The sequence below is a fragment of the Xiphophorus maculatus genome, chromosome 23, assembly GCF_002775205.1.
Source record: "Xiphophorus maculatus strain JP 163 A chromosome 23, X_maculatus-5.0-male, whole genome shotgun sequence".
Lineage (NCBI taxonomy): Eukaryota > Metazoa > Chordata > Actinopteri > Cyprinodontiformes > Poeciliidae > Xiphophorus > Xiphophorus maculatus.
This window is the reverse complement of record NC_036465.1, coordinates 23,690,713-23,710,710: the sequence shown is the minus strand read 5'-3', so window position 1 is coordinate 23,710,710 and position 19,998 is coordinate 23,690,713. Positions and strand designations below refer to the sequence as shown.

Here is a 19,998-nt window from a genome sequence, read left to right as displayed (position 1 = left end):
ATGTCTCTTCCCTCATCGCTCCCCACCACCCCCAAACCCTGCAAAACCTCTCCTCCCACCACAAACTACGAGATGAGTGAGGGGGAAAAAGAAAAAAAACAAACAAAACACCAAGCATTCTGTCGCCTTACTAGTTCAATAATGTCCTCAGTGAGAGGTATGTTTCTTTTCTTTTAGGAATGACTGTTTTGATCTCCAAAGCTCAGTTGATTGAGATGCATTGTTTGAAAGTGACTCAGCATTAAAAGGCACCTCCAGCTCTGTGAGTCCTGTGGGCTCGGAGGGCATGCGGAGACGTGAATGAGCGGCGGCGATAGAATGCGATACTGCGCCTCTTCTCGGGATGGGAGCAGATTCACAGCACCTGCATGTGGAGCCCGGGAATCAATTTCCGTCTTGTCAAAATCCTATCTGCACTTGCCGAGAGGTTTGCACACACCGGGAGGAGCGTAAAAGTTTCAGGAGGCGGGGATGCAGATTCGGGATTTGCTATGGGGGGAAAAACTCCTTTCTTTCTTCTCTCTCTTGGTTCAGTGTTTTTTTGTTTCCTCCTATTTTGTGTGTTTCATCACCCTCTCTCCACTTCTCTCCCCTCCCCTGCTTCCCGGTCAAAGGAAAGCGCTGACACCTTGGCTGCTTCCCGGCCTACACTGTCAGCTCTTTTTTTTTATTTATTTATTTTTTATGGAGTGCTGGGAGATTGGAGGGGTTGCGAGTGGAGGGGTGGGTTTGGATAGAAAACAAGAAACAGAGAGGGTGAGGCGAGAGCGCCCCCTGTCTCTGTTCTCTCACATCCAAACTTTGACCTCTCCTTTTTAATCGCACCGGCCTTCTTTCCTTTCCATCTTTTTTCTTTGTATTCCACCCTTTTCTTCTTATCTTTGCCCTGTCCTTCCTTATAGATAACACACACTCATACACCCCCACACACACGCACACACACGCATACACACACACACACACACACACACACACAGATGGTATCACAGAGAGCCGTCGATAGAAAGATTGCCTATTGAATCAGTTGGAGACAGTAAGCAATTGTGAATCTATTGTGACGCCGTTCTCATTCTAGGTCACCTCCAAGAACACAACAGGCAGACAGCTCAGCGTGTGCATGTGTGGGTGTCTGTGTGTGTGTGTGTGTTCGTCTGGTTTATGTCTCGGCGACGCTACGGATACACATGTATTTTCTAAAAAAACACTGATATTTTTTTTTACTCCTCTTTCAGAGCCTTGCAGACATTCATGCCTCCAGGACAATTTGGAAACAGTCAGTGATGAAAGCGTGGAGAATTAGTTTAAAAGCAGAGTTAGAAAATAAACACAAGTGCCAAGCTTTAAACATCTAACAGAGAACTGACACGGCAGCCAAAGGGATGATTAATCAGAGATGCAGGTAAACTCTGAAGGAGATGCAGAGATGCACGACTCGCGTTAGAGAATCTCGACAGGAAAACGTTTTGTCCGGTCTTTATGGAAGCCTGCCCAAGAAGAGCGCCGTTTGAAAAAATAAAAATAAATCTAAAAGTTATGTTAGTAGTTTGCCACAGGCCATGAAAGAGGCAAGGCTAGCATGTTCAGGAAGGTGATCTGGTCAGATGAGACCAGAATTGATCTACATGCAGAAAAACAAAAACTGCACATCAACCCTTCAGAGATCATCCTCACCATTAAACACGGTGATGGCAGCATCATGCGTTGTGGAGGATATTGATGGGAAGATGGATGGAGATAAAGACAGTAAAAACCTATAGCACCGAGACGAGGTTCCTTGTTTGCACAGCTCTACAGATATGCAGCCGAAGCCACAGCATGCGCTCGGATGGTCTGGTCAAAGTCCACAATGTAAATCTAGTCGAGAAACTTGGAAAAATGAGTTTTCAAAAACTTTGACAGCCCTTGAGCAACGACGCAGGGAAGAAAAGGTCAAAGTTTCAGTCTCAAGTTTTGTGAAGCTGCTTGAGACAAGGATGGTTCCACAAAGTATTTATATTTATACTTTCAAGCTTTTTGTTTGTGAACCCCCCCCCAAAAAAAAATTCCTGTCAAAAACCATTTAGTGTTTTCCTTGGACTTCAACATTATCCGCCACTTTCTGTTTGTCACGTAAAATCCCCCATGAATCCCATCAAGGTTTGGAAGCCACAGAATTCCTTGTTGTTTGCTTTGGGAAGGCAGCAGCAGCAGCAGCAGAAGAAGGTTGACCAACAGATGGCACACTTACTCCTCCGTGACAAAAGCGCCAAAGCCAACGCTCCGTCAACAGGTTTCTTTGCAGCAAGACACGAGAAAGACAAAGAGAGACCAGACACTTGTTATCATCTTTACCATCCTCCTCCTCCATGGTTGCAGCAACACGTCTGACGACGTCCGAGCGTAATTTGAGAAAATAAAAAAATAAATAAAAACCCCCTACAGAAACTCATGTATTTAGCTGTGTGCCGACGTAATTTTAAGCATTTTTCTTGCTGGTTGTAATTGCCATAATTACTGTTTTCCTGCTGCATTTCGAGCCTTTATTAAGTGCAGTGCCAGTAAAGCCCATCTCAGTTCAAATCCACTGAACAGGGGATTCGAACTGTCTTAGCACGAGTTTCTCTTTTCAAACTCTGCCTTCTTCATGCATTCAGCTCAACAGATGAGGACATAGCACACAAAAAAACAACACATGTGTACACGCAGGCATACGGGGGCAGATCACCGAGCAGCAGGTATAGCAAGCAAGCGTGTTGGATTAAAAATAGATCAGCTCCTTCATGGAGAGTTTTATTTTATTTTTCATTTTTTTATGTTTTCCCGATTTATAATTCAGCAAGGCAAAGTGCTTGCCTGTATCATCTGCAGAAGGCAGAATTTGAAAGAAAGAAAGAAAAAAAACTATGGCACACCGGGACCTGTGACAAAAAAAAAGAAGAAAAAAGAGAGAAGACAGATGATGGTGCGGATGAGGGAGGAAGGAGGTGGCGGATCGTGAGCTGGCAGAGAGGTTAGTGGTCAAGGATTCTAGGAAAAAACTAGAGATGATGCGGCAAAGAGATGAAGGTGCAGCCTCCTCCCCCGTCGATGACCAAGAGGGGAATTACCGACTTTTTTCTCCTGTAACAGATCAGAGGATGATGACACAAATCCAGCTCACCTGTGCATGTCCCAGCAATATTTGTATGTTTCAAAGTTAAAGGGTGTAAATTGATTTCTGCTTGAGTGAGGGGGGAGCAAACGAGAGCCAGTGACAGAGAGAGGTGACTTTGTGCACTGGAAGTCCACCAGGTGGAAAATATTGTATCATCGTCGTCGTCATCATTCTGTTCTCTGGAAAATGTGGAAATGCTCAAACTCTTCTCTCGTCTGTCGCCTTTCTTCTGCTGCCGCCTCTTTACACGGCTGATCCAACTGAACTACTTGTGATGCTGCTAATTGCGCCAAAGATACAGCGCGGCCTCTTGCATGTATTTATATGTAATCTCTTGCATTGCATGTAAAATTACACAAAAAGCACACTTACGCATGCACACTCACACCCACACGAAGAGCATGTTTCCATTCTCCCCTGGCCATCCAGATAAATGCATATTAACTGTTCTAATTCACCAGTAAATTAACAACTCTGACCTCAATTAGGACGGTAATTGTAGCACAGACCAGCCCCTCCCACTCTCAGCCTGGCTTCTAATTGGTCCAATGCTCCACCCCTTCCTTCCTATCTCTTAGGGGCTCTCTATTCTTGGCTGGTTCAGTTTGTTTGCAACCTAAACCACACACACACACACACCCCGTACACCCCCCCACACACAGAAACTAAAAGAGCTCACCTGGAGAGACCGACTGACGAAATGGATGGATGAACAGATGCAGGGCTAAGAAAGGATAGACATATTGATGAATGGAACTGGGGGAGGAGGGGGTGGATGGATGGATAAATAGATGGATAAAAGAATGATTAGATGATTGGATGGATGATTAATGCATTGATTGATGGATGGATCGATGGATGATTGGGTTGACTGACTGGATGGATGGATGGATATTCGATGGATGATTGGATGGATGGACGGATGATTGGATAGACTGATTGACAGATAGATGGATGTATCGATGAATCTAATCCTTAGACGATGCGATTGGGAATGATCTTTGTAAATATTAACATCTTTCGATACTTATCCAGACCTGACATGCAGAAATCAATTTCCCTCCAATAGCAGCGGCTCCCGCTGCCGATATCAGAGGAAGGAAAGGAGAAAAAAAAACAACACGCTGGGCCAGGTTGTCAACAGTCAGGCCTTTTGGGATATTACGTAAAATTTACCTCATGAAATCCACTCATGTAACCTATAAATAAGTCAGCCCTCACTGTCGACTGAGCTCTGAAGACGCTCCTCTTGCTGAGATCAGTTAGAGTCTCAGACAAAAGGACGGGGGCGGCTGACGGCTGCCTGCTGCCCTTGGGGGGTCACATCGACTCCGAGAGACAAACTGTCTGCCAGCGTATACATGTGTGTGTGGGGGTGTGTGTGTGTGCATCAGCGTATGCATCCCGCAAATTGCACGGTATTAACAACAAGCGCGCAAAGCTGCGAGGCCCGATGGGACCTCCTCACCCAGCTGATGCAACTGAACTGTAATTGACTGCAACACAAAAGGTTATGTGAGTCGCTGGCAGCTCTTACCTGCACAAAATGAGAAGAAAGCAACTTAGTAAATCACAGCTGAAAAATGGCTTCTTTACCGGCGCTGAAATATTGACAGGACCCACCACCACGGCTGTAGCCACATGCGTGCAAGCATGCATGCATGCGTGTGTGAGTGTGTCTGTGGGTGATTGGTTAAATGAAAAGAGATGTGCATCTGAGTGATGTCCTCCTTTCTGAATCCTCATTTCCTTTTCACATATCTGCTCCGTGACCCTCCCCCCCTCCCCACATCAAGCCGCTCTGCCTCACCTCATCCCAGCCCACCTCCAGTCCTCTCTCTCTCATCGATCTGTATTAGAAACAGGATATGAGGAACTATGCTATCTTATCACACATCAGAAAGCGGCAGAGAATGAGTGAGGACGAAAAGACAGAGTGCGTCTTGGAAGGCCAGGAGACGGAGGAGCTGAAGAGAAACTGAGGGAAGGGACGGAGAACAAGCAAGTGGGGAAGAAAAAAAAAATCTTCATTCGTCTTCTGTTTTAAACACAGAACAAGTCGAGCACCGTGGGGGCCTAATTGGACTAACGATCGGGCCCAGATAAGACCTGTAGAAAATGGAAAAAGTGAATTAGGAAATAAATGAATGAAGCAAGCTGAGGCACGGTGGTTTAAGAACCGCAAAAGCAAAGGAAAAATAAAAAAGCTGCAAACTTATCTAAAAAAGTAAAAGTCAAGAGATGAATGTTAGAACCCAAAACAACTGTGCACCCTACGTTGTATCCCCTGACCAGAGCAGATGACCCATTTATCCCTCGCGGTGCAGATGGTGTAGCACCTTGCGCCGTGCCCTGCCCCTTTTTCCAGGACTGGCAGCGCGCCGTACGATCCTAACCTTTATCAGCGCGACAGGCCCCGCTGCTGCCGACACACTCTCCACGTCCAGATCCGTATGCCCCGATCCCCGCGTCCCGCCATATGCCCCAGCAGTGCCTTCACCTCCCAAAAAAAAAAAAGAAAAAAAGAAGCCAAACACGTGGCCCGCACACGCCAAAGATGCACATGTACACGGACACCTACGCTGGCATGAGCGACACATCCTGACCTCTCACTGTTCCACCTTGGATCAGCAGAAGGGAAGCCGCATGCGACGTGAGAGGGGACGGAGGGGTCAAGGAGCCGGCTTTGGAGAGGAGCCACGGACTCGACAGAGCTCCGCTAGCGGACACATATTCCGGAGATTTGTTTTTTTTTTCTTTTTGGCTGAAACCTTGAGAGGATAATAATAATACAAATAAAAGGCGGTATAAAAAGTTTGCCTTTAACAAAGTGGCTGCACTTTTCCTTTAATGTTTATTGCTTTTATACACGTCTAAAAAAGGGATATAATATCATCAGCTACAGAGGTTTGCTTCACGGAAAAAATAAATAAATTAAAAAGCTGACAAATTTAATAAAAAAAAAATGTCTGAAAGAAAATATTATTTAGTTGGACTTCTAATAAGATGCAACAGTAGGGTACTACCGCAGTGAGAGAAATTCAATTATTTGGCGACATCAGCTTAAAATCCTTTTACAAAAGTAATTATGTGACTGATAAAACTCTTGATAAAGTTGAAACGGTTAAGTATTTCTCTTTAAAAACCCGTTGATATTAGAACGTGTAAAAACACGTTATAAATTTGGTCATTATATTTTCTAAATATTAGTGTCATTTTTTTTAACCGGACAATTATCACATTACTATATCTTCTTCTCACATGCAGCATAGGCAGCATGTGATTAAAAATGACCCAAAAACTGCATTTTTATTCTGTTCTTTATTTCTTGTAACCAGCTGGTTCTGCAACTGATTACATATAATAACATTGCTAATAAATTACACGAGATTAAACAATTTTTACACTTTTGCTGTCAAACATCTAAAGTATTGCTAATATCTCAAAACAAACTGTTACTTACTTGGAATAACTTGCCAAATTACGCTAACAGAAGACTGTATGTAGACTACTGCACTACTAATAGCTCATTATAAACAGCTGTCTAAGGGTAATAATATAATTTAGTAATGGCATCACATTATGCAAAAACTACAATTTTGGTGTTGATAAATAGCTTATTGTGAGCAGCAACTGTAAACAATAACACTAGTAATTGCATAATATGAACAAAACTCAGGCACTTTTCCCAAATGAACAACTGCTGTTAAAATCCTTGCTGCCACTGCAACTGTTGGCTTGCTACAACTTTAGCAACAAACCATTCATCTGTTTTTGATATCCAACAAAAAGTTGTTGCTTCTCGGCCATTTTTATGCAGTGATTTAGTAGCAAAACGTTACTTAAATATCAGTTTTCTTTACAATCAAAGAAGTACCTTCATTGTTAACAATTAATTAAAAGCTGGTGCTACTAGGACATGACATGTAATTTAGCTAATCACTTAAAATTATTACAAAATTATGATCAGGTCGTTACTGTCCCATTGCCAAGTATATGCTATGCTAATAGTAAGACTGCACAATGCTGCCTATATTTCCAATTCAACTACCCAGAGGAGTCAAGGTTTTATTTACGGCTCTACCTATAATAACTGTGACATTAATATCGATACATACTGTGCCTACCAAAACAAACTCAGTCATTTGCTTTGAAAATACTTTGAAAGGCACTTTTAATACAATAGTTAGTAATATATGTATTATTTTGGATAGAAATGTTCATCTTTAATCTTTTTTTCTTCTCTCTCCCCGTTTCTTACACTTGACTGAGTTGCTCTGCTTAACCCAGCACGCGTGTGCGAGACCTCTGAGTTGCGGATCTGAATTTGATTATTATGTATTTACTTTGCTAACTGCACAGCTGTGAACGATAAAGCCATTAGCATGTTATTACGGGAAGGAAACGGTGATGGGAACTCGCCCGAGTGAGGCACTTCTCGCCGGGAGGAGCGGCGGGGCAAGTAAGCGATTGTGATCAGTCTGGAGCAACCAAGACGGCGGTGATGGATGGGAAGTGGTCGGCTTCAAGGCGTGAAGGTCACACTCGATGACAGTGTTTGTGCGCGTGTGGCTCTGTTTAATCAACACACGGAGGAGGCGGGAGAAAGAGAGACAGAGAGAGAGAAGCCTTTAAAAAAATAAATAAAATAAATAAATACGTGGTGTGAATGCGCACGTGCGCGGGGCCCTCTCATTCATCAGCGTCGACGGTGCCATGTTGGGGGTACGCCATGGAGCCGGACAAATTCACCAGTCACACATTCATTTGAAACACTCCCGCAAAAGGTGACACCGGCGCCCGCTAGCAGGAGTTTACTCATAGAAGTCAAGGGCGCACCTGTACCTGTGTGTGCGTGTGATTGTGTGCATATGTATGGGAATGTGAAAACAGTCCACCCGGACGCAACTAGCCTGACAAGCCTGTCATCTATCACACCTTTTTTTCCCCCTTTTTTTTTGTTTACACACTCCGTCTTCCAAGACTCCTATTCTTTCTCCCCCCTTTATTTTGTTTTTTTTTATCCTTCTCAACTTGTTTTGACGTAACTGCTTCCCCCCCCCCCGCCCCCGCCCGTCCGTCCTCTGCAGTCTCCCTCCGTCCTTTCATCCCGCCGTCGTCGCCGTCCCCCTGTTCTCTGCTGGCTGTGATCAATTAGGAGACATTAGCACCACAGTTATTCCAGGTGACAGAAGCCCTGGGGAGGCCGCGTTCTCCTTCATCTCTCCTCAGTCTGCCTCCCCCCCCCCCCCCCCCCCCCCCGTTTCTCCTCTCCACACCCTGGCCTGTCCCGTCACTCATGCTAGGCGTCCTCCTTCTTCTCATCATCATCATCACCACCACCATCTTGTTCTTCCGTCTGCAGTGCAAACAACACCTCCCTAACACTTGAGGAATCTTGCGACCTCACGGCTCAGGGAGCAGACAGCTGCGGATCAGCCCGCGACCCTCTCCCCGTCTGGCTCTCGGGGTGATCTGTCCTCCATTTCCTATCCATGTTTACGCTCACCCCTGACCTCCAGTGTGCGTTTCATCCCTCTCTACCTCTCATCTCCCTCCTTTACATTCTCCGGGTTGCCATTCACAATGATGGACCCGTCTCCAACCGTTCACCTGTATCCTAGCAACCACCTCTCCTTTTGGCAGGGGTCCTCCACGCGGAGCGAGCAAACAAGACGCCGAGGGAATGAGGAACAAGCGCTCTCGTTTATCCTCCTCCCTCCATCCGTTCAGTCATTCCTTCACACGTAAAAGAGGAAGGCCACACTCCACTGGAGTTTGGAGCGAGAAAAAAAGAAGAAGTACGTCTGCAGGTCCTCTCGAGTTCTCTGTAATGCTGTAATGATGGAACGAACAGACTCAGAGTTCTTTCTCTCTCTCTCTTCGCAGTGTATGTGTGTATGTTTATCTCAATCCCATGGCTCCATCTGAGGCAGCAGGGTTGTGCCTCAAAGAAGTGTTGTCGACTGTACACTTGAAGCACACCTTTCAGAAAAGTCCCTCGGCGCGTCTGGGGAAGCTTCTTGGACAGATTATTTACAGTAGAGCATAACTGTGAAGCAAACCTAAAAGAACTGAATCCGTTTCCTACGTGTCGGCCGGTGTTTAGAGCTTTCCATCCGGGTTTTGCTGGGGGTGGGGGAAGGAACCCCCACAGCATGATGCGGCTACCACCGTGTTTCATGGTTCTTAGTTGTGTCAATTATCAGATCAGGTTGAAGTCAGTTGTTTGACTTCGACCTCTGTAAAAGCAAAACTGCACTTAAAGAATTGTGATGGTCACTTCTTCCACTGTTATATATTAAATTAGTACTTTGTAGATGTGTCTTTACTCTTTCTATTTGATTCTATCTCATAAATTTATGATCGCCTGATGAACAATTGTATTATATATTTTTTCTGTACTATTTAGGTGGAGGCTTCATGTAGGCCCATTGGGATTTGACCTCTTCTCACGTTATTATTTTCATTAATATCTTTGATCTGCATTTCATTTGTGCAAAATGAACTAAACTAACCAAAACCATGAATTTTCTCCCCTAAGAATCAATTTGCAGATAGATTAAAAAGTTTCTTTTGTCCAAATCACTTTATTGCTCATTTGTGTTGCGTTAATCTTCTGAGCTTTGATGGATTCCCAGGTTTTGATAGGTTTGTGATTACTGAACGTAATGGGTTGGACTGGATTTTATTTTGAAGTATCAGAGGAAGGAGGGAAGATGAACAGAAACACACAGCACTCTAATATTTATCTGCAAAAAAAACACTATTTCTACTAGTGGGCGTATCACGAAAAATCCCAAGGAAACGCGTTGAAGTTTGCGGCTGTTGCATGACAACATGTAAAAAAAGTTAAAAGGGTGTACAAATACTTTTAAAAGGTGTGGATTTGAAAAATAAGAAGGAAAAGAAATCCAGACTGTGAGTGTGATGTGAAACATCGCGCGCGCACGCCAACACACACACACACACACACACACACACACACACACACACACACACACACACACACACACACACACACACACACACACACACACACACACACACACACACACACACACACAGTTTACGTCGAATTCCAGCGGAGAAGGACTGACGCGCATCGTGCGCACTTTCACGCACACAAAACAGGAAAGTGCTGCTCAGGCACATGTGTCCTGATGTAATTTATGAGCGGGCTCCTGGGCGGATGCCTCAGAGGGGTCCTCTTCACGCTGCATGGCTCTGGGTGCTCTGCGCAAATCCCAGCAGCGATCGCCTGGGCCCGCGCACACACACACACCCACATGCATCGTACACAAACGTGGCACAAAGACAAAAAATAAAAAATAAAAAATAGAAACCCCTCCCGTCCCCCCCACTCCACATTATGAGAAGTGAACTCGCTGCACGATTAACGCTACAAAAAGCAAGGTAAACACAAGGGTTTCAGGCTTGGCAGCACCGCTACCGCTCTGTTCGGCACAGACAAAACATTTCCCTACAGTTGAACGGGGACCTTACAGTTAGCAACAGAGCAAAAGTAAAAATAAATAAATGAACAAAATAAGACAAAACCTTCTTGTTTCAGCCTTGTTCTGCCTACTGAGTTGTATCCAGGTGGACAATTAGGTTTGTTGGTAAAGCACAGATCTCCAGCAGATAACGCGAGCGAGAATGCACAGAAACTATCGGACGCGCTCGATCCTATTAAAAATGCAACAGTGTACTGTATTTAGATAGTCTGTTAGCCGTCTTGTTTGTGCTATAAATACACCTAATAATAAAGTAATCTCTTGGCTTGGCTGACAAGCTAATACTACTAATTATTAAGACAGACAGGCACTGCTGTTAAAAGGGTTTCTCTGGCATGCACACAAACCCTTATGCAATGTTACGAAAGAAAAAAAAAAATTAAAATAAAATAAAGGCTGCAATTAGTCTTTGAAGCAGACACTCTCCATATTAGTTCTCTAATTAAGTCTACGTTTAATAATTAGAATTATGTGTTTTGATGAAACAAACCATTTGTCATTATTAGCAAATATACTGTACGCTTCCAGAGAAGTGAAATATTCCTCTGGCCTTAGGTATCTGTGGGTTTCCTTCACCATCCCAGCGGCGGTTGTGTGGCTCTGTACGTGTCTGTCCAGTGCAGTGTGACCGGGCAGAGATCAGGAGGGGATGGATGTGTGTGTAGGGGTGTGTGTGTGCGTGCGTGCCCCAGGCCAGGGGCCTTGATCTGCCTTGGAGGAGGCACACCGCTCTCAAGGGCACTCCGAGGGGCCACACAAACACTCGCAAAAGTGGACAAGTTTGTGCGCAACCCTGCATATACGCGCGCGTGTGTGTGTGCAAACTTGCAGTACTCATTATTCTTAAACTTTTCCACATTTTGTCATGTTTCTTTAACTAACGTTAATGCATTTTCTATTTGGGGGTGGGGGTTGGGCTCTGCAGTATTAGAGAACGTTGCTTTGTTGTATTCACACACCTCGTCCTGTTTCACACCCCACAGCCAAATGGTAATGCTGTTCGCATGCTGTCGCCCGTGGTCTTCCAGTCCACATGGGGTCAGCTCACACACTTTGATGCTAGGAAATCAATAGAAAGTGACTCTCCTATGTGACGCTGCACCAAATCTCCAAAGACACAACAATTTGATTAGCCACTAGACTGTACACCAATCCCCCATTTAGGAGAGGGTGGGACTGGGTGCCACTCTATATGTATGTAATTCATGCAAATAAATGAGAAATGTTTTGCAAGGCCTGTCATGCATGACTTCTCCCTCTGCAGAGATTTTTCATAAAACAGTCAAGGACTATAAGGCATCTAATTTGGGATTAGCATTCTGGTTTTGCAGTCTATCAAGTCTTGGACTGGACATTTCTTTATTATTTTTAAAATTGCCAACAAAAGAGTGGATGACCTAGTCAAAGCTCAGACATGAATACAACTGTGGCTACTTCAGCACCAAGCGTCACATAAATCAGAAACGAAATATATTGAATTCAGTGGTCGAAGCATGACAAAAACGTGAAAATGTGCCGGGGTATGAATACTTTTGCGATGCGCTACATTATGATAGGCAAATTGTAGAGTACAAAAAGGTACGCTATAGGTTTGTCTATAAATAATGTAAAATTATATTAATAATTAATGTGGAGTCAGTGAGGGGTTCTCTCTTTCTGCTGATGCCTCTGATTGCTATGATCCACCCATCTGTTGACGTTGGTCTCTGGGGTAAGAGGCCAATCAGGGGCTTGGTGTCACATCTGCCTCCTTTCACACACACCTACTGACGCGCACACACACACACACACGCGTGCACATTCTAAAATAGACACACATATAGACGTACTCATATTTTCAAATCCTCCTTCTTTTGCCTCCCTCCCTCTGTCTCTCACACCGACGGATAAACAGCACAGGTCTGCATTCTCTCGGCCAGTGAAGGAGGTCAAAAAAATAAATAAATCCATGCCCACACATACTCCCACCTACACACACACACACACACACGGAGCAATACTTTTCTCTTTCTTCCTGCAGATCCAGCGGTAGACAGGCATCAGATTTTCTTCCTGATGCGCTCTGAGTGTCTGCCATTCCTTCAAGTATCGCACGCTGGCTTCAGATCAGTGAAAAACATCCAGGTTCCTGCTGGGTCTGTTAGGATCCCCACTTAGACTGATACCTGCTCAGACAAACAGTCTTGGTTATTTCTGCGGTGTGTGTGGGGGTGAGCGTGTGCGTGTGTGTTTGTCTCAGTGGCTGTTTACCAGGACTGAGAGGAGGCCGGGCATCTGTTGAGGCCGATTTTGACAGAGCGGCACAACAAAGCTAAAGCGACAAAAGCTCACACGCCCCAGACTCTGCTTGGTGTTTGTAGCGGGCCGTTAACTTGACACATTTTTTTCTTCTTCTTCTTCTCTTATTCCGGCGTGGGAGGGGAAAAAAGATAAAAGCAAAAGCTGAAGGATTGTAGGTTAGCACAACACAAGCTGGACCGAAGAACTCGAAATAAAAGAGGTGTTCATGTGTGACAGAGGCTGGATTCTTTCACTTTTCCAGCATGTTGGTCATTTGTATTCAGCACCATCCGGCTACTGACACAACTGGTGTGTAAAAAGCCTTAAAATAAAGTCGTTTTTTTATTGTTTTATTGCCGCAGCGCAATCTCACACATTTTTTAAACAAATTTTTTCTTTAAGTTTACACTGTGTTACAAAAGAATATTTTTTGGAAGTTGTTTCAACTGAATTAGGACTATTTTGCACCACTGAATCCTAAAAATGACACCCATTTATCCCCAATCAGGTGAGGTTTTCATTCTAATTTGATTCAGATAAATCACATTTTTTTAATTTCCATTAATATTTCTCATTCAAAGAAGGTTTTAGGAGGAAAAAAAAAAGTTCTCTAACAACGTGTTACAATTAAATGTTACAAACTTGGATGTCTGTAAATTAAGTGATAAGGATAAGTACATGAAAACTGAACATTACGTCTCCGTCTCTTTTCTGTCCTGATGGAGTCTCTCCTCCTGCTCTTCACTCATTGATCCCAGATTCTCAAGGAACCGATCCAGATGGGAGAACAAGTGACACATTTTGATGCTCATGTTGCATCCGTTGCTCAGAAAGTTGACCTGATTGAGCAAAACCAATGTGATTTTTGGATCCAGCTCATCAAAATGGCCCTAAAATAGTTGAAAAAAACCCACAGACAATTCTTTGGCTGTTGACCAGTTAGTGGTTTATCAAGAGGAAAAAAAAAATCAACATGCTAAGAAATATTTGTTTAAAAGAAAATAAACAATAAATGAATACTGTAAATATCACATGACTCAAACTTGAGTTACTGTTAGCTGCTTTTCAAAATGGGTAAGACAAGAAAACATGCCATCCAGTCAACGCAGACGTCCTGAACGGCACGAGGAAAGTCGCTTCGCGTCTAAACTTGCTCAGATCTGCAGTCGGAGCAAAAAGTTCTAAAGTTTTGAAAAACTGGAACGGTGACAAACAAAGCCGGAAGCGGACCCATGTTTGTCTTGCCACCACGCAGAGTGAGCAGAATGGAGAGGGAGGTGACAAAATTCGCAACTGTCATCGAACTGCAAAAAAAAGAAAGAAAAAAAGTGCTACACCGGGATAACCTGATCCTGATAACAACTGCTTTGTGTTATCCACGCACCACCTGGTTGTCTGGGAGGTTTGCCAGAAAACAATTTTTATTGATTTATTTTTGGTCCTACATTCACAAACATGAATACGTAAGTTTTGGTGAACTCTGCTATAGTTGCTGTGGTCAGATGGGACAAAAACTTTGCTTTTTAGTAATTACATATGACATATTTTGTCATGAAAAACAATATGTTGTAGCCACTGTGAAGTATGGTAAAGGACCTGTGATGCTGTGGGAAAGTTTCTTTCTTTAAAGGCTCAGAGAACCTTGTTAAAGTGAATAGCATAATGGACTTTTTATGAAACGATGACATTCCACATTAATATCGGGTGGAAACAGTCAAAAAACTGAAACGGGACATTATTGGGCCTTTCAGGGCGATAAAGACCCACAGTGCCAGAAGATCTAGATGGACTGTTCTAAGATGGGTTGCCATCTCTCTCACTAGCTGCGTTTCCACCGATCATAAAATTGTGGAAATTGGAATCACGGAAATAAATTTGCTTAATGTAAACGCGCCAATTTTGTAAAAACTCAAGATTTTCTGCTAAAACATTTTGCCGCTAGGATGAAGTGGTCTTTCGGTTGTATAGAAATTAGTGTACTTTGCAAAAGTGAAAATGGAAACACTGTTTTTCGCCCATCATGAGTCACGTGATCAACAACCGCATGTTACTACAGGCAGAAAAGACAAAGAAGGCAACAGGAAGCGAATGGAGGATGATTGATTGGCATGTTTTTTTAACGACTTATCGTGAACAAACTTATTCACGTGTGATTTTAATTGTGTTTCCTATTTAATGGAAACATGATAATTGCAAAATTGTGTTCTTTTGACATACAGGAATATCAACAACGTGTTGCGCACATTTGTAATGAAAACTCAGCTACAGTATGCAAATCTAAATGCTGTACAACTGGCAGAAGGAAGGTGAACAAAGTGGTTCTTGCCACTAATTATGTAGCACCACTGAATTTGTTAAAAACACTTATTACAAAATGCAAGATAGCTTTCGTCATTGAATAAATGTTCTCAAACTAAAGTACATTTTCTATTTTAATACGCAAGTATGATTTGGCTACTGCTATAAAAACGCAGTAAAATTTCATTTTACACGTTGAGTGTTGAAGTTGCCACTCACCAATGAAGTAGGACAGTAAGATGGCCAGCAGGGCGGCGGCTGCGATCGCCGTAACTGCCGCGCATTTCCAGCTGCAGTATTTGGACGGCTTCTTCAGCTTGAAGGCTGAGCGAGAGAAGGTGTTCCTGGGCAGAAGGCGAGGCGGCGGAGAGTACACCGTCCCCGACGTCAGCGGGTATCCGGGGGAGGAGCTACTGAAGAGCGGGGTGGTCCCTGATGACGTCTTGAACAAGAAGTGCCTGCGGAGACGTCAAGGGGAAAGACAGTGACACATTTAACAAGTGGAAATAGACTCACGTGTGAGTTTCCATTCAGTTTTGTTTTCAATCCGACAAGCGTATTTGTGAGGACATCCTTGAACTGCGTCTCTGGTGAAGCTCTCGCTTTCACCTCCACTTGATACAACCTTGTTTCTTTTGCCCTCGTTTTTCTCCTCTTCGCCCTCACTTATGATGTGTCCCGTCTCTGCCCTTAATGGCTGGACAGGATGAGGACTGCAGCGCTTTCTTCTCTTCCTCGTGGTCCAGGTAGGGGTCAGAGTTCAGAAAGAACATCAGAGAGGGATCTGAGCCCCCATCCTTTCACTCAACATCATCTACTATCCTCCACTTTCACTGTTTGTGCGTATGCTCACACATTGAAACTTCTACAACTATACTTATATTGCGTTAGTGTGTTGTAGCCCACTTGTAATTAATCACCTTATTGCTCTGTTTTATACATTTTTAAAAAAATAATTTAACCTTTTAAAAAAAAGCAGCGATCACTTTTAGAGGTATTCCACATTTAAAATCTTGTAAAGAGACAGTGAAAAGAAAGGAGGACAAAAACACAGGTGAAACCTTTTTGTGTCATCTTTTGCAACGCGTCCCGGCAGCGCACATGTGGAGAGGCCGTGGGCCCCCTCCCACATCCATCCCCACCTCCACGCACACACAGACTTCAGGTGGTACGACAGAACAGAGGCCTCAGGTGAGTGTGACATATCACAGGAGGAAAGGTCACCTCCCTACCTCAGAGACGGAGTAAAAAGGGACTTTGCCTCACAGTGTTTTGAGGAAGTTGTCTTGTCTTGCTTGTCCCCCTTGGGATCGTGTGTGGAAGTGAGAATATGCGTTTTTCATCAAACCCTCTGAGTTTCCTCTGACCTTGGGGATGAGGGCTGTGAAGGGGAAAACACTGCGTCGAGTTTCCTTGCTTGAAAGGCAAAGAACAATATTGTCAGAGCTAATGAGTCATTTTTGGTTTACTTCAGAGTATCTGCATTATCTCCGTTATTGGGCGCGCCTAAAACTTGTACATGCCTCCAAGGGTAAACATGTTTTTATTCGGTGCCCTCTTTAGCTTCTAAAATATATATATATATATACTCGTCTTGACACAAAAAGCTATAATGTTCAATAAAATGATGACTTGATGTGTTTATTCATCCTGTGGGAAATCCAAATATTCCATGGCATGTGTGTTTATGTGGCAAAAGATGTCTTTCATTTTTGTAAATTGCTGCGTCTATGAGAAAGAAGTACAAGTCTTGGTTTCAGTCTATTCCTTTTGTGGTAAATTTTTGGTTTGTAAAATAGGGTTTTATTTGGTTGTGTTGTTTTTTTGTTGTTTTTTAAAGAAATAATAAATCTGAATCTGAATTCATAAAAATTACACATACATGGTCAAGATTCGTTAGTACTTTACAGAACAAAACTCTTCAGAGAGAAAGGATGGGAGCCAGTTTGGTCTCTTTCATTGTAAGCATCAGTGGAAAAAATGAAAAGCATTTAGATTTTTAGAGGCAACCAAAATTGACCGGATCAGAAAAAACACCTTCCATAAACTGTAGATATATATTTTTTCCAAGCACATGATAGAAAAGCCATCTTTTTTTAAAATAAAGCAGCTAAGCTCAATGACGATGCAAATGATAAAACCCAACATATACATATACAGCTCTGGAAAAAAAAATTAAGAGTCCACTTCAAAATGATCAGATTTCTTATTTTACTCTCTATATGTATATATTTGAGTAAAATTAACTTTGTTCTTTTATTCTATAAAGTACTAAACAACATCCGAAATTCTGAGCAAAAATGTAGTATTTATTTGCAGAAAATGAAAAACGGTCAAAATAACAAAAACGACGCAGTGATTTCAGACCTTGAAAGATGCAAAGAAAACAAGTTCAGATTCATTTAGAAACAACAACACTAAGGTTTTATCTCGGCAAGAGTTCGGAAATCAATATTTGGGAATTGAATTTTGGTTTCAGATTATGGAGTTAACAATGTAAAAATACCTTGATTGGGCCTCTGCTGCTATTGTACGTGTCACTATTTCTACTTTGAGTGGCAGAAAATAGAGAAAAATGGTTTCTTTTTCTCACAGCCCTACCTTACTTCACTTGCTCTGTGGGAATTTCCAAACAGAAGAGCTAAACCCTAAACTTCTTGACTCACTCTTGGTAAAGAGATTCTCATAACTAGAATGAGTTATGAGGGCTCCCAGTCTCTTTTTCCTCTCCGTCAACTGGATTTGTCACTCTTCTCTGCCTCCAGTCCAGGACTTGTGACTCATGTCTGCCTGAATGTGTGTCAGGGCTGTCCTTTTTCTAATGCAGCCCACTGTCACTAGCATTCAGACTATTGGCTGTCCTTTGAGAAGCAGGGAAACAGAGCTTATCTCTGCTTTGAGCCCCTCCGCTCCCCCCTATCATTTTGATGCCTTTAATCACCGCTGTTAACAAAACAGAGCGCCTGTGCGTCTTTTTTTTTTCTTTGCTAAAAACAGGTAATGGGCTCCGAGCATGAAGATTTGTTTTGGGAGCACTGCTCCACTCTCTCTATCAATTATTCAGTCTGTTGGTGCTGGTCCTCCTTCTCCCACTCTTTCTGCATTTTATACCACTGATTGTTGGATTGCTGTCCCCCCGGATTCCCCTCCTTCCCCGTTACCTGACATACCTGTCAGGTGTGTTGCATGAGAGAAAAGGGGAGAAAGGAGGAACAAAAACACACCCGACAGACGGAGGCACGGGGAGCACGGGGAGACGGCAGGTAAAGGAAATATGATGTTATTGTCTAAAAATACCCCACCCCTCACCCTTTTTTATTATGCATGCAAAATTCATATATGCTGCCAAACGCAAGGATGCACATACGCGTGGGGTGTGCGCACAACAAAACGCGCGCCCACTTTCCCCAAGGTCAAGCAGCTTGTGTCTGCTTGAACTCATTTTCACAGCCATTGAAGCACTCTGTGATGGCAAGGCCGGCGCTAATTAATTACAATCCTCCTAACGCGCGGCGAGCGAGCCGGCGAGCCGCTCGCATTCTGCGCGACACAATGCATGCGATTTTTGATGTGCCGGTATGCATTTGAACTCGCCCAGCGAAATCGTTTCAGTCCAAGGCTTTGTTGTTTGTGTGCAGACGGCGCTCGGCGAGCCTGTGTGGGATGGGAATATGTCTACGGTCCGCACTAATTATGAGCAGGAATGGAAAGTGTCTAATGTGCTCTGGGGAGGTAATTGACATTGATTTATGTTGCGGACGGCAATGGAGGGGTTCTATCATAGCAGGCAGCCAACAATCACAGCTCTGTATCATTAGGCAAGGGCTGGGCTGTGTATTTATGCGTCCGTGTGTGTTTTGTGCATCTGTTTATTTATTTATTACATTTTTTTCGACAGTGGTCCAGTATGGAAATGCCACACATAATTAGAGAAAGCTGACAGAGACCCCTACCTCCCAGCTCCGGCTCCCCTCGCGTCTAACTCTTTAGACACACAAATACTCCGAACAAACAAAAACCTAAATCACACACTGACTAACATTTACGCTGAGATCTAGAGGTAAGCACCCACGCACGGGCGGCACAAATTTGTGCGAGTTTTCTTCCGCCGGCTTGTCCTGCTACGGCAGCCGGAGGTTTAATTTGCATCCCCTCTGAGCAACAAGTGACATAAAGGAAGGAAGATGGAGATGGAAGGCTACGCACTGGAAGACGGGCAGAGAAGAAGAAGACAGGACGTGTTTTTTTTTCTCAGCCCCACGCGTCCCCCCCCCCCCCCAACGCTACGTCCCATCGAGAGAAAACGAGGACCTGGACAATTAACCACAGAACAGAGAGCATGCTGGGTAATTAGCGGCAAGTCAAAGCTGGCATTCCCCCTGAGCGAACACACACACACACACACACACACACGCGCGCTTTTACACAGCCACGGAAACACGGTTCATTTTCTCAGCTCTGGCTAATACGAGGATGGCAGCCTGAGACGCATCAACACATGTCAGATGTAGAGAACAATTAAGGGAGGTCGACTTGTTAAGGGAGTGGCCATGAAAACACTCGGATCTGAGAATTAAACACAAAGCTCTCTGGGAGGGGAATATGGTGGAGGAAACCGCTGACAACTGTTACCTTCTGTAATTACAAAAAAAAACGAGAGAGAGGAAAAACAACAAAAGATACAAAGAAAAAAAAAAAAAAACAAGCGGAAGGTGAAAACTGTATGAGGGATGTTTATTCAGATGATGCTATTGACGACAGACAAAAGCC

The 19,998-nt window shown here is 43.6% G+C and overlaps 1 protein-coding gene across 6 annotated transcripts in view; it reads right to left on the bottom strand.

Moving 5' to 3' along the window:
- Positions 1–19,998, bottom strand: part of tenm2 (teneurin transmembrane protein 2) — a 282,223-nt gene that overhangs the window by 50,789 nt on the left and 211,436 nt on the right. For all 6 annotated transcript variants that reach the window (XM_023328525.1, XM_023328527.1, XM_023328526.1 and 3 more), the window contains one exon: positions 15,448–15,686. In XM_023328525.1, coding sequence (XP_023184293.1) covers positions 15,448–15,686 — 239 coding nt within the window. The remainder of the gene's footprint in view (positions 1–15,447; positions 15,687–19,998) is intronic.